Source organism: Dromiciops gliroides, chromosome 6 (genome assembly GCF_019393635.1).
Source record: "Dromiciops gliroides isolate mDroGli1 chromosome 6, mDroGli1.pri, whole genome shotgun sequence".
Lineage (NCBI taxonomy): Eukaryota > Metazoa > Chordata > Mammalia > Microbiotheria > Microbiotheriidae > Dromiciops > Dromiciops gliroides.
The window spans coordinates 122,386,030-122,400,277 of NC_057866.1; the positions used below are offsets into that span (position 1 = coordinate 122,386,030).

General features: G+C 34.6%; 1 protein-coding gene across 4 annotated transcripts in view; it reads right to left on the reverse strand.

Moving 5' to 3' along the window:
- FRYL (FRY like transcription coactivator) overlaps window positions 1–14,248 on the reverse strand; it is a 194,466-nt gene that overhangs the window by 106,382 nt on the left and 73,836 nt on the right. For all 4 annotated transcript variants that reach the window (XM_043970629.1, XM_043970630.1, XM_043970632.1 and 1 more), the window contains 6 exons: window positions 12,125–12,257; window positions 10,382–10,489; window positions 6,779–7,016; window positions 5,411–5,596; window positions 5,229–5,315; window positions 3,300–3,568 (listed from right to left, as the gene is read on the reverse strand). In XM_043970629.1, the coding sequence (XP_043826564.1) occupies window positions 3,300–3,568; window positions 5,229–5,315; window positions 5,411–5,596; window positions 6,779–7,016; window positions 10,382–10,489; window positions 12,125–12,257 (1,021 nt within the window). The remainder of the gene's footprint in view (window positions 1–3,299; window positions 3,569–5,228; window positions 5,316–5,410; window positions 5,597–6,778; window positions 7,017–10,381; window positions 10,490–12,124; window positions 12,258–14,248) is intronic.

The window sequence follows — 14,248 nt, forward strand, 5'->3', positions numbered from 1 at the left end:
AGAAAAAATTAAATCTATTGAGATAATAATTTGGTTTAAGATAGTTTTGTATTTAGCAAAATTATGTTGATTTCTCCCCCCCACTATTACCATGTTGAATTATCCTTGTATTCTTGGTATATATCTAAATTGGCCATAACAGATTATTTCTTGGATGAATTGGGGGTGGGGGTTGGGGGTCAGGGCAATGAGGGTTAAGTGACTTGCCCAAGGTCACATAGCTAGTAAGTGTCCTGATTTGAACTCAGGTCCTCCTGAATCCAGGGCCAGTGCTTTATCCACTGTGCCACCTAGCTGCCCAATGAATTTTTATAGTATGATAGGATTTCACCTAAAAATTTATATTCATTAATGATATTGATCTATAGTTCTCCTTAGCTTATTACCTTGGTTTAGGTATTAGGACTAAGTTCATCTCATAAATGTAATTTGGAAGGAAGCTGTCTTTCATAATTTTTGAGAATTAATGTAAAGGAAAATGAAAGAATTCTACTATAAATCCATCAAAACTAGGAGGTTTTTTCCCTTTATGCAAATAAAGTAATTATAATGTACACTTCACCCTTTGATCCAGAGATTCCACTGTTAGACAGAGAGATCAATGATTAAAAAAAAGAGCCCATTTACATAAAAGTATTTATAATAACATTTTTTTCTGGTAGCAAAGAACTGCTGAAAATAGCAAATGCCTATTGTTTGGGGAATGACTAAAGAAACTATGGTACATGGATATAATGAAATATTACTGTACTTTTAGAAATGACAAATATCATGCATGTAAAGACTTAACAAGAACAGATGAAAAGTGAAATAAAAATAATCAAGGAAACAATTTACCCAATGACCACAAAAATATAAACAGAAAGAACAACAACCACACAAAATAAAAAGAATGTTGCAAAATTACAAAAAAGGAGACAGGCACCTGCCCCAACTCCTTTGAAGAGATGAGGGGTCCAGAGGTATGGAATACCGTCCGATTTTGGAGAGGGGGAATGTATTGATCAGTTTTTCTAATTTTATTTCTCTTCTTTTTTTTTTCCCCTTTCTTTTAATTTTGGTATATAGAATGACTCCTTGGAGGGAAGAAGGAAAAGAGGAAGAAATATAGGGGGAAATTTAAGCAATGTAAAAACAAACAATATTAATAAAAATTTACTTCGAAAAATAAAAAGGAAATTTGGTAACTTTGTAGAGGGCAGTTTCAGTTTAAAACCAGATTAAAAGGGGGTCAGAAAATAGTGAAAGAAGTAAAGGCACCTACTATGGATTCTCAAGTAGTTTAGCCAAGAAGGGAAGAAGAGATAAAGGAAAATAACTAAAGGGTATGGTAGGATCAAGTGAAGGTTGTGCACAGCAGATAAAGCATTGGCTGGCCCTGGATTAAGGAGGACCTGAGTTCAAATCCTACTTCAGACACCTGACACTTATTAGCTGTGTGACCCTGGGCAAGTCACTTAACCCTCATTGCCCAAAAGGATAGGGGAGACATGGGTATGTTTGTAAACAGAATGTTTTGAAAACAGAAAATAAGAGGAAATTAAAGATAAGAGAGAGATTGGGGAAGACAGGAGGGATAATATTCTGGAAGAGATTTAAAAGTATATGTAGATGTGTTACCTGTTGAAGGGCCATCTCTTTATCTGAGGCTGGACTGAAGAAGGAGATGTTTGAGGGAGATATATTAGTTGTGAGATTATTATAGAGGGAAGAGGAAAAAAGAGGGAGCGCTTCACTAAGGGTCTTAATTTTTCTTTTTTGATGAAATATGAGATGATATCTTCAGCTGAAAGGGTGGAAAAGAGAGTTCTGTGGGAAGTCTGAAAAGAGATGAAAAAACTATGGTATAGACTCTGTGGAGTGTGAGATAGACAGTTTATTACAAAGGAGTAATAGAATCACCTTGCTAAAGTGAGAGCCCAGTTGAGTTTAACAAAATGTAAATTTATAGTGAACTCAATCAGTATGGTTTTGTGATTTTCAATAGCATAAGAAATAGAAGCAAAATGGATGGATGGCAAGAGTAATCTAGGTTTGGAGTTTGGCAAAGGATGATTAAATCATGATTCCTAGTATGGTTGTGGGAGAAAGGGAATGATTCAAGAGTGGAACATAGTACAGAGTTGAACCAGTTCACCCAAGGACTGAAGAAAAAGGAGGAAAGTGCAGTGCAAAGGTGATGGCATGGGAAAGAAGGGAATGAAGGTCATGTGCGGACAAAATATAAGACTAAGGGATGAGAGGTTTAAGGAAAAATTAAATGATAGAAGATTCAGATCAGGGAATTTCAGAGTACATAAATACAGAAACAGAGCTTTTGTGGGTAATAGCTAGATCAAAAGTACGATTATCTCCATGTCTGTGTTTAGCTGAGGTACTGTGGAAGAGTAGGTGTCATGGGAACTGAGTAAAGTGAGGAACAGGGAAGCTACAGAATTAAAGTACGGTTCACTTCACTTCATCAACTTCTGCTCTTTCCCCACATAAAAACTGTTTGGAGTTCTGTGCAGTGCCAAGCCATTTTTTAAAATGGAAAAGTGGAGAGGTGGATGGTTTGTGCCTACAATAATGATTCTATGACATCTACACATAAGCCAATTTGATATGGTCTTTTTTGTACCCACATCTAAAAAATATCTTCAAATAGAATTGTGCACACAAAATGTTTATCTCATTGGAAGTGACAGATAGTTTAATTTTATTCACATTTGGTGTAAGAAATCAGGTAATCAGGTCAACACCAAGTTAAGAGTTTTTAATTACTCAGGGAACTAGAATTCTGACTGAAGCAAAAAGGAAGTCAGCAGACAAGTCTGGACAGCCAGAGGACAATATAAGGATGCTGTTCTCATTTGGGAAAAGATGAATTTAAGGTAGTGAAAAGGGAGCTGAGAGTAATAAATTCAAACTTTGTCATTCTATAATTTTGCTTACAGCCCTAGAAACAGTTGAAATAAATGGTGAATGTTATTAATTATAGGAATCATGAAATCAGGGCAAATTTAGAAAGATGCAAGCTTGGGTTTTCCCCAACTCATTCCAGTCTCTTCAGACCCTGTTTTCTTTTATCTAAACTGCCTCCCTTACCCAATGAGAAGAGGAAGAAAAAGAGGAAAAAGAAACCAAAAGATAGAGGTAGAAGAGATCCATACATTTATTTCCTATGCCCACCTTTTTTCCTTTTTATGATGTTACAGCACATTATTCTTTGAATTTATTTTCAGAACTTTTAGAAATGCTATCTCATGAAAGTCAAAATTAGAATGCATTCATTTTAATTACAATCGAGAGGAACTCACTTTATGTCAACCTGTGGAGATAACAACTGAAGTCTTGTGTATGCAAACATCCAAGCATAGCTCACAGCAGTAGGGCAGTATTTTGGAAGATTTTCTTGTTTCATGAAACTTGACAGACTAATTATCCACGGATCCTGCCCCTGGGTCACATGTGCAAATATCCATATATGGGATGGACTGATAACATCAAACTGGTGGCTGATGGGAGAGGAGCTCCACTCGGCCAATGTTTGCAAATCTATAGAGCCAGGGCAGTACAGTAAAGTTGTCTGTGGAGAAAAAAATTTGCATATTCAGGGCTGCTTCAAAGCTCTGTAAAACAGTCTTTTGACTCTAAGTGGTAAATAGATTCCTTTTGTCTTTGCTCCCAAAATTGCTAGAGAAAACCAAAGTAAAATAAAGGTAGTAGTTTTCCCTTATGCCCCACACAGTACTGTTTCTTTGTTTAGAAGAGTGATTTGTTTATCAGGTATATACTCTTAAAAATTTGCCTAATGATATTTGTATTAAACTGCACAACTAAATGCTACGTTCAATTTTGTTCAAATATTACCAGACAGAACACTTAAATTGCAGAAGGCCTAGTTTGGAAGACTGATGAGCACAATATTAAAAAAAATAACACAATAAAACTTTTTTCAGATATGTATTTCTAAACTGAAAAGATTCTTAAGCATATTTGGCTTGCTGAAAGAATCATGTATTTTACTAATCATAAATTTTAACTATCTACATACAAGCAAAAAACACATCTCTCCACATTCTCTGAAGGCAACCCCTTCTCTCCTCCCTAAAAAGCCCTAAGTAATAAAATTGGTGGATATTCACATAATATTCTTGGTTTCTTTCATTTCAGAATAAAGACATTTAAAGAGTGTCATTTTGTAACCTAAATAGGAAATTAAGTAAAACATATGCAAACTTCCTTGTTGTTTTGGAATTATAGGTATTATTTTTTTTCTACTGCAATTAAAGCAATTAAATCAATTAAGAAAGTAGTGGTTGACTGATCTCTGAACTAGCTGCTTCACTATTTACAAGACATTTTTACTCTTACTCATTTAAATATAATACCTTGAAAATAAAATTATATGAACATACTATGGCCACTAACAGGATCATAGTTCTAGAGCCAGAAAGGATCTTAGAGGCTATTTAGTCTAACCACATTGTTTTACAGATGTGGAATCCCACCCAATTCTTCTGACTCCAAAATCTTTGCTCTTTGCATCATATATACTACATTGCCAATTCAGAAACAATTTTATTCCATGAAAATCAAATACAAAGTCTAACCATTTAGATTACACATTTGTTTGGTATGACAATTGGAGTGATGCCCCCTGCTGGAGAGATACTATAGGAAAGCTCCACCATAAGGAGAAGGCATCTGAGGGCAAGCTATGTGGCTTGGAAGGTCAGTTCCTTGGTGTCAGGAAGTGATGTCTGATGTTTCCAGTTCAGACAAGAGACTTCTGGAGGGAGGAATGAAGCAATGGGTCCTTTTTGTTCCTGACCTCATTATGGCAGGTCAGATGATGGGGTCTCTTAGAAATAGTTAGATTTTTACCTTTCTCTCTGATCATCAGATCCTAATGCTCTTTAATAAATACTTAAAAGTCTGAACTCTTACTAAAGCTTCTAATTTATTGGCGACCACTCATTAGATTTTTAGACGGTATAGCTAGATGGCAACTTTACATTGATATCATTTATTTGACTATTACAGATTAAAAATATCAAACTTGGTATAATTTAAGTGCCTTGCCCAGGGTCACACAGCTAGTAAGTGTTAAATGTCTGAGGCTGCATTTGAACCCAGGTACTCCTGACTCCAAGGCCAGTGCTCTATCCACTGCACCACCTAGCTGCCCCTAAGATAATATTCTTTAGCAAGACAACATTATGGCAAAAAACCCACACTCTTACCTGATCAGCCCCAGTGAGGTGTATGAAGCTCTCAAGAATGGATGGGCTCAATCTGTCCATCACATCTATGGCCAATTCATCATCACCCTAAAATAATATATATATAATCCTCTGAAAAATGTAATAATGCTTAAGAAAAGCTGTAGAATGGACAAAAATTATCTGAAATTTCTTAATCTTACCTTAGAAATTTCCAAAAGTGCAAATAAAGCTCGTATTTCTCTAAGGACACCGACAGCTAATCTCCTAGTGGCAGGACGACTGCTACAAAGAATGACAAGTGCGAATCCTTCCACCACATGGAATACATTGGAATATGGGATCCTCTCCAAAGGAAGGGTATGGGCAGCTCCATTAGATATGTCACGCTTTAAAAAATTAAATTAGTTATTGCAGCCTTTCTGATAACAGTAAAAACAAAACATAGGAATTCCCCATATAATAATCATGGATAGAGGGATAAACTATTTTAATAAAATTCAACATGTGGAAATGCATATTGAGAACAGACAAATGAAAAAGTGACTACTTCCATTGCAAAAATAGTGTTACAATTGCCAGTGGGTTGACCACAAGGTCCTTTTAAATTATTATACTAAAAATAAGACTTGGTATCCAAAAACACAGAAAAGCAGAGGCAAAGAGCCCTGGAGCAAGTGGTACAAAGATTCAGGTTATAGGCCCAGTTTTTGTTACACAAAGTAACTGCAACATTCAACAAGACAGGGAACCTCTCTCGCACATTCTTTTATCAATGGGTAAAATGAAGGAGTTGATCCTTTCCAGTTCTGCAATTCTCTTATTCCATGCAACCCTTACAATCAATCAATATACGTTTACTGGGCATCTAAAATAAAAGTACAATAAACACACCTACTATTTGCTTGAAAGAAACAGTGAAGGATAACTTGGAGCAAGTGGTATTAAAGTGCTCCAGCAAAAGACCAATAAGAATTTTTTATATCCCAAGTATGGTTTCCTTCCTGAAAGGAGACTGTCACTTTTGAGCTACCAAAGGCAGAAAGAAAAGGAGTTTATGGAACATAAACTGTACAGAAATTTATAAACCTCTTAAGAATAAGGGAAGTAATCTTAATGAAATATTAGGGAACTAAAGATGAGTTATTGCTTTAATGGCAAAGAGGTGACCTGGTAATATTATAAAGGATATGAATGTGGAGCATAAATTCTGAAAGGTACTATAACAAACTGGAAAGGCTTAGAACCTGGATGAAATTCATGTCATTCAGGGTAAATAAGTTCATTGCTAAAAATACTGGTCAATAACGGATGGCTTTTAAGACTACAAGAGCAACTATTGAAACAGAGGATTTATAATATAATTTAGTGTAAGGAATCATCATATAAATAAAATTAAGCATCTTTTGAAGTAGAAAAAGAAAGAATAACTTGTGGTTATGTTCATGTACATTTTGGCATTTGTAACAACTTATACATTTATAATCAAATGACATGGTTTTATTTTTAAGAGAAAGAAGTCAAGCTATCTTCAAATATTTTTTACAGTAGATTTGTCATAAGTATGATACCTGAGAGTCTTGATTTTTATTGTGCATTTGGGCTGCTTGTTTCCACTGATTTATTAACTGCACCAACATTTTTACAGCATTGTCAAGAAGTGTAGGATGGACATCAGTAACTTCACGTACAATAAAATAAACAAATCCTGAAAGAACATCTTCCCGCCAATCTGGAAAATCAAGCATTAGTGCCTGCAGAGTATTGAAAGCCAGAGCACGTAGTTCTTCATCCATATGAATTGTGAGCCTACCAAGAACAAAGTTTAGTTAGCAAGCTTCAAAACCTTCACAAAATTTAGATAAACTTAAGCCTGAAAATGCATATTATCAGTTGTTGCATAAGAAATAACTAGAAATATTAAGTTTGGGTCCACAGGGCCCTTTTCTGTGCTCCTCCCATCAATATATTAATCTACAGATATTTCCTCCCATTTAAAGTTAACCTGTTCATAGAATTGTTTCAGCAAGAAGCTTCATCATTATCAATCACTTTAGAGGAAGATAAAATATATTTCATTTTTAAAGAAACCTATTCATCTTTAAAATTAGTCTCTCAATACGTATTTTTATTAATTTTTCTTAGAGTTGACAATAATTTTTGACTATATATGGGAAAAGTCTTTAGAGCACCATGTCACGGTGCTGTCCCTCAGATGGGCATCAATTATCAAAATTGTTTCTGTCTATAACAAATTGTGACACAGCTAAATATGAGATGGCTGATTATGAACAAAATGCAACAAAACATAAAGGAATATTATAAAAACAATTATTGGTGATGGGAGTAAAAAATGGAACTTAATAGATCAGATAGCAAACATAGGGAAAATGAAGTTAATAGGGTAAGAGCTGAAGGAAATGATTAAGGAAATGAAGGTGAAACAACATAGGAGAAAGCCTTCAAGATTAAAGAATCTATGTCTATATATGATAATAAGGAAAGAAGACCTGGTAAAGTATTTTTTTAAAGCATGAAAACAATGGGAAATGAATGCAATTTTTTTAAAAAACAGGACTTTCCACAGAACATAAGGAAGTGAATGATAAACAGGAAAACCATAAAAGAAATGGTTGCAGTAGAAAGAATAACTAACAATATATTAATATGAGAACAAGAGATTCAAGTCCTGGGCAAGAAGAAATCATTTTGGAGATTGACTATCAGGACAAATGCATCAGAGTTAGAAATAGCCTGAATGAGTAAGATAAGTAGGTAGTATTAAAAATACGCTACAATTACATGCTTGGAAAGCTGGGAAGATGGAGTTATCCACAATGACAGAGGAGAAGAGTTGTGTGGTATAGGAGAAGGGAGATATCCCAGTCTTCACCCTGCTGAACTCAGTTCTGGTCTTCACTAAGCCAACCTTCAACTGACAATGAGACTGAAGAGAAAATTGATGACAGCTAGGCAGACTTGGGAGCAAGTCACAAAGCAGTAGTAGTTACACAAGAACATAAGAAATGACATATAGGGTCAGACCAATGGTCTATCAGGCCTAGTACTCTTATCTCTGTCATTCTGTAAGAGAGGATGTTAACTGCTTTCTATGATACTGATCTTAAATGGTTATCCAAATAGCTCTAGCTACCCCACATAAGCATTATGGATCTATTATCCATGAAGCTATTTATGTATTTTTAGTCTATACAATTTTTCAGGGTAACATTTCATAAATTTACTACCTGCTGTGTAAAGTAACATAGTATTCCAGTTTGGCTAATTAAAGCCTTGAAGATTTATAAGCATTCCTGAGAGACTAAATACAAGTCAAATACTACTATGACAAAATCTAAAAGTGATCCAAAGTTTTCTATTATAGTGGAATTTCACCACAGTTAAGTACATCACAGGAAATCATTCCTAATCTAAAGTACCTGGAAACAATATAGACTATCTCTTCTGAAGTAAATGAATTAGGAAATGAAAAAAAAAATGCTCTGAAAGTAGTTAAAAAAAAAAAAGCAAAGCAAACTGTGAGGCAAACTGTTGTTTAATTCTGAGGGGGTAAAGTACATGTGTTTTATTCTCTTGAAGTTTTTTTTAACGTGTTTATGATTTCATTTTGGTAGGTACTGTGGAAATTTAGGTTTCTTTTGGGGTAGGGGATTGGTGAAACTGCTGGGACAACTGGAATGCTTAAGGTAGAAAGAGTGAATGGGAATTGAAAGGGAATTTGGTTTATGGAATTTTTTAAAATTCATGATATCACGAAGAGCTCAACTTTACTAAAAGGGTTTTGTCTTTGTTTTAACCTTTCAAGTGCTCCCAGGTAACTATAAAAAAACAACTCACTCTCACTAAAAAATTAAAGCATTTCTTTCTTGAATTGAATCAAATCTGGGAACATTAAAGGAAAGCAGTGATTTTCTCCCAAGATTCAATTATTTTCCCTTATATCCTTGACAACAAATACCACTCTACTCACTAATTACAACTCAAAACATCTTAGCGTGCATATGTGTGTGCATGCATGTGTGTGTGTGTGTGTGTGTGTGTGTGCGCGCGCGCGCGCGCGCATCTGAAGGCAAGGGCAATGAGAAATGTAAGGGACATATGTTCTAGAAGTCAGTACGACTTCTTTTTTTTTTTTGGTGAGGCAATTGGGGTTAAGTGACTTGCCCAGGGTCACACAGCTAGTAAGTGTTAAGTGTCTGAGGCCGGATTTGAACTCAGGTACTCCTGACTCCAGGGCCGGTACTCTATCCACTGCGCCATCTAGCTGCCCCTCAGTACGACTTCTTAGTGAGGAATATCCTTAACAATAAAATAAGGGGTTTGAAAAGAAGGCCTCTAAGGCCCTTCCTAATTCTAAAATCTATGACTGTAAGTATTCTTAAAACCTCAGTCAATTACATTTACCTCAATTTACTCATACAGGTAGATGTAAGTGACTGAGAAAACTGCTGATGTTTTAAAAGTTCAGTGTAAAATATACTGCACAATTAAATTGTTCACTTTGCTATTCTAACTACACCAAAAAAAAGAGTATGGTTACTATGGAATCCTTAATCAAAACTTGGAAATATTTTTGATACATATATTAGGGATTTTTAAAATGTCATTTTTAATAAAAAGACAAACTTCTACTAACAAAAACAACAAAAAAGAGAACAATGGTCAAACACTAAGGTCACCAATGGAGAGAAGTGAAAATGAGATGTCAAAGCAACAGTTGGAGAGGCAGATTTAATTTTGGTATTTGTCCAAATAAACATGATGATGGCCTAGGCATTATACACAATAACTGCTTTGTATGTAAAGGGATGACGCAAGCATATAAGTCCCAAGAAACATCATGGAGAATCACAAGATGAAAAAATTAAGAATCAATGAGGACAGATCCAAATCACAGATAATATAGCTGAAAATTTGAAGTGAGATTTGTAGGGGATTCAAGATGAGACGTGGAAGTTAAAATGAATGGGAACCACAAGCTTGACAGAGAGTTAAGAGAAAAAGTGATAATTAGGATGCCAAATAAAATACAGGGCGTAAAATTTATTTTATTTGTTCACTTTAAAGACATTAACAAGAGCTCTATTGGTGATCTAAAGTTCAAATGCAAGTATCAAAATCACCATAGCAAACAATAGTTTTATCTCATTTACCTTGCTAACAATTCAATGAGGTCAGTTCTGCTCATACCATCTGGAATCAATCTTGGGATAGCAGCAATACATGTTCTAAACAAATCAATCTTCGGTTTTCTCTCACCTCTGAAAAATAAATCATAATTAAGTGCAAATTATTAATGGAATTAAGGCGTTTAAAGTATTTGAAATCTAATTACAACCATATTCTAGACAAAATATAGAAAATAACATTAGAGATATGCAAAAGTAGTATTATAAACTTAAACTGCCAAACAGATAATACAAAAATCAACATAAAGAAGAATCCCCAAAACAAATGAAGCTATGATATGTTGCACAATTCAACAGTCAACAGGGCTATCATGCTTGCTATCTAAAAGTAACAGGAAAACTCAAGAAAGCTTAGGAAAGTAGAAGGCCAAGGGTGTTGTTTTTCAAATCACAATTAGTCCTTTATTCAATATGAGTGAATGTAATTTACCAATAAAACTACTATATCATTCTATTTATTTTATATTTGTAGAATTCTAAGTGGACAAAAAAAGTTTGTGTTTTGCATAAGGAAACAAACCAGGATCAAAATAGTACTGATAAGGGGCAGCTAGGTGGTACAGTGGATAGAATACTGACCCTGGATTCAGGAGGACCTAAGTTCAAATCCAGCCTCAGACATTTAACACTTACTAGCTGTGTGACCCTGGGCAAGTCACTTAACCCCAAATGCCCAGCAAAAAAAAAAATAGTGTTGATAAATTTTCTTCATATCTAATATATCTAATTTACATCGTCAGCTTATTAGGTGAAGAATAGGTCTTGACTAATGTGATCAGACAAGACTACTTTTAGGCAGAACTAGGCCACTCCTAAACTGCATTTATTTAAGAAAATGTTCTACCCTTATGAATTTCATGTCAAATGTAGAGAATCCTTACCATAATACCTAGCCTGAAAATAAATTACTACTAGGAAGGAGAACTAGGAATACTGGATTGAAGTTTCAGAAGTAGATTTAAAGAAAAACTCTATTAGCATTAGGGTTTCCAAAAATGGGGAATGGACTGCCTCCTCAAGTAGTGGACTTCATTAGAGATCATCAAGCAAAAAATGGTTGACTATTTTGGGGTATGTGGTTGGTAAAATAGGGGAGAAGAAAGTTGTTCAGGAATGGTTTGAAACAGAAGGTCTCTGAAGTCCCTTTCATACTTTGAATTGCCAGGGTTAGTTTCTACTAAAAATGATTTTGTATAATGCTGTTACGAAGACAAACAACTTTGAAACACTTAAGAACACTAATCAATAAAATGATCAACTAAGATTCTATAGGACCTGAAACCTCCTGAGAGTGGTAGAAGACTCAAGACACACAACGAGATACATATTTTTGGACATAACAAATGGAAGAATTTTTTTTACATATTTGTTACTTGGGAATATTAGTTGTTCTTATTGTCTTGGGGTTAGGGGGAAGGGAAACAAAGAGAAAAATGGTTGTTAATTGAAGGAAAAATATTAACTTGGTCCTTTTTTTTTTTTAAAAGGAAACAACTCAACAACATTAAGCTGATTTTGCAGCACTTCAAAAACACCAGGACTTGGGGATTTTAAAGAAAGACAATATAAAAGGACCAAAGGCTAATTTGGGCATACTTTAAAAAAAGTTAAGGACAGTTAAGGACCAGGTAAGTAGAAATGTGCCAATCTTTATTCTGTTAATACACAGAGAAATAACATTGAGAAACAAAATAATGCATTACATACGTGATCATATCTTCAGGCTCCTTATTAGACATTTGTACACTAGTCATACACATTGGTCTTCCAACTTCTTTGTCTAAATGTCTAAGTATGCTGTCTAATGCTTTTCTTACTTGAGGGTAGTATATTGACATTCCTGAAAAAGAAAGAGAACAGGGCTACTTTTTCTTACATACTTTTTACCTTTATGATTTCTCTTCCTACCTCAAGCTAAATATTAATGAATCACAACTATGAAATACTGTTGTTAATACCTGAAAATTTTACAGCTGAAACATGATAAAATATACATCTGATTGTCTATAAATTAACTACAACAAACTTTCAATACCAGGCTGTCTTCCTTCTGCCACTCCGAAAAATTCTACCACATAGTATTAGTTCTGGACACTCAAAGTTTGATCATTTTAATAATAGCAGAAGAAAACATAGCAAAAGCAAGTAATTTAATTACCAACCTTATACAACTATTACTTTCAAGATTAGTGGCGTATTCTAGTTGTTTTATTGATACTTTAATTAAGACACTCAGTACTGACAGCATTTAATCCATATAATTATAGCTTTACTGTCATTTCTACTGTTATTTTGCCCCTGACACCCAAATTCTTGACATCTCTTCAGCTTTTGGGAAGCATATCAGAAAGGTACATATAAAAATATAAGTACTATTAATTCCTAGCTCAGAATTGAGCAAGGGAGGGGAAATGGAGAAATTAGGCCCTATTTGCTACTAAATTATGTCTTAACAATATGGCTTTATTTTTTTTGTTTGAGATGAAGGACCAGAATGTAAGATGAACAAATTTTCAAAGGTAACTGTAAAAACTCATTATAAAAAACATTTCTCCCCATGACATGCCATTTGGGATTACTCACACCTCTGTTCTATTGTAGTCTTGACGACAAACAAGAATTGACAATACAAATAAAAAGCTTGTTGGATTATTTGCCATTTTGATTGCTTAGGTCATAATATTCCTTCATTATCAGGGATGAGGGAAAAGTCACTGAATGAACATTACTAAAAAAATTATAGAGTTTGTAAAAGACAAATAATTCACAAAACAGCCCTTCAATCTCTCAACACAGTTTCTGACATAAAGGTTTAAAAGAAAAAGTTCTGAATATTAACTTCATAAGATCAGAGATTTGAAAATGAAAAGGATCTTAAACCTGCAGCCACCTAATATTGAAAATGAAGTAACTGAGGCCTAGGGAAACAAATGATTTGCCCAAGGTCACACCCATAAATAAATAGCAGTCAGGATTCAAATCCAAGTTCTCCACTTCCAAGTCCCTCTCTGTTACTGCTGCCTATGGAGCTTCTCCCATCCTATTAGCAGATATGTTACTCAACATTTCAAAGGGTATATTTTTTGTTTCTAAAATGCCTAATAGAAGCTTGTGTTTTATAAAGAAGGTAGAGTAAAACCAAGGTTCTCTGGCAATTTCAAGAAATCAGCACCAAATTAAAAAAACAAAAACAAACCAGCAGTAACAAGTTACAAAGAATCAAACTGCAAAAAAGCAGGGCATGACATTCAAAGATGTGCCATGGCTATATGTTCACTTCAACAACCAGAAAATCAAAAATCATTTAACTAACATCACTGACTAGGTGCCAAGAGCTGTACTGCTTCAGAATGGAAAGAAATCAGACATCATTCCTGTCCCGTAAGGTCATATAATAAAACATGGAAAATAAGTCATGAAAGACTATGATACAGATTTGAAAGTAAGTGCAAAGGAGAAGTCCATACAAAATATGAATAAAAAATATTCTCTTCCCTAGAAGGGAAGAAGAGGATTTTGATTTACTAAAAAATGGGAAAAGAATATTCTGGATATAGTGAATAGCAAAAAAAAGGCAAGAAATGGAGGAAGGACCCATTCTGAATGCAAGAACAAAGGGACAAGAGAGGAAAGGGTAGCATGAGAAGGAATGCTAAGAAGAGTTTAGATGGAATGTAGGCTAATAAAAGAGAAGCTGTAAAGGCAGGTAAAAACTATGAATACCCACCCACTGGAGGTCTTTGAGAAGAGTGATATGATCAGAGCAGAGCATGTTGAAGCTAACTGTAAAGAAGTAAGAAAGGGGGGCAGCTAGGTGGCACAGTGGATAGA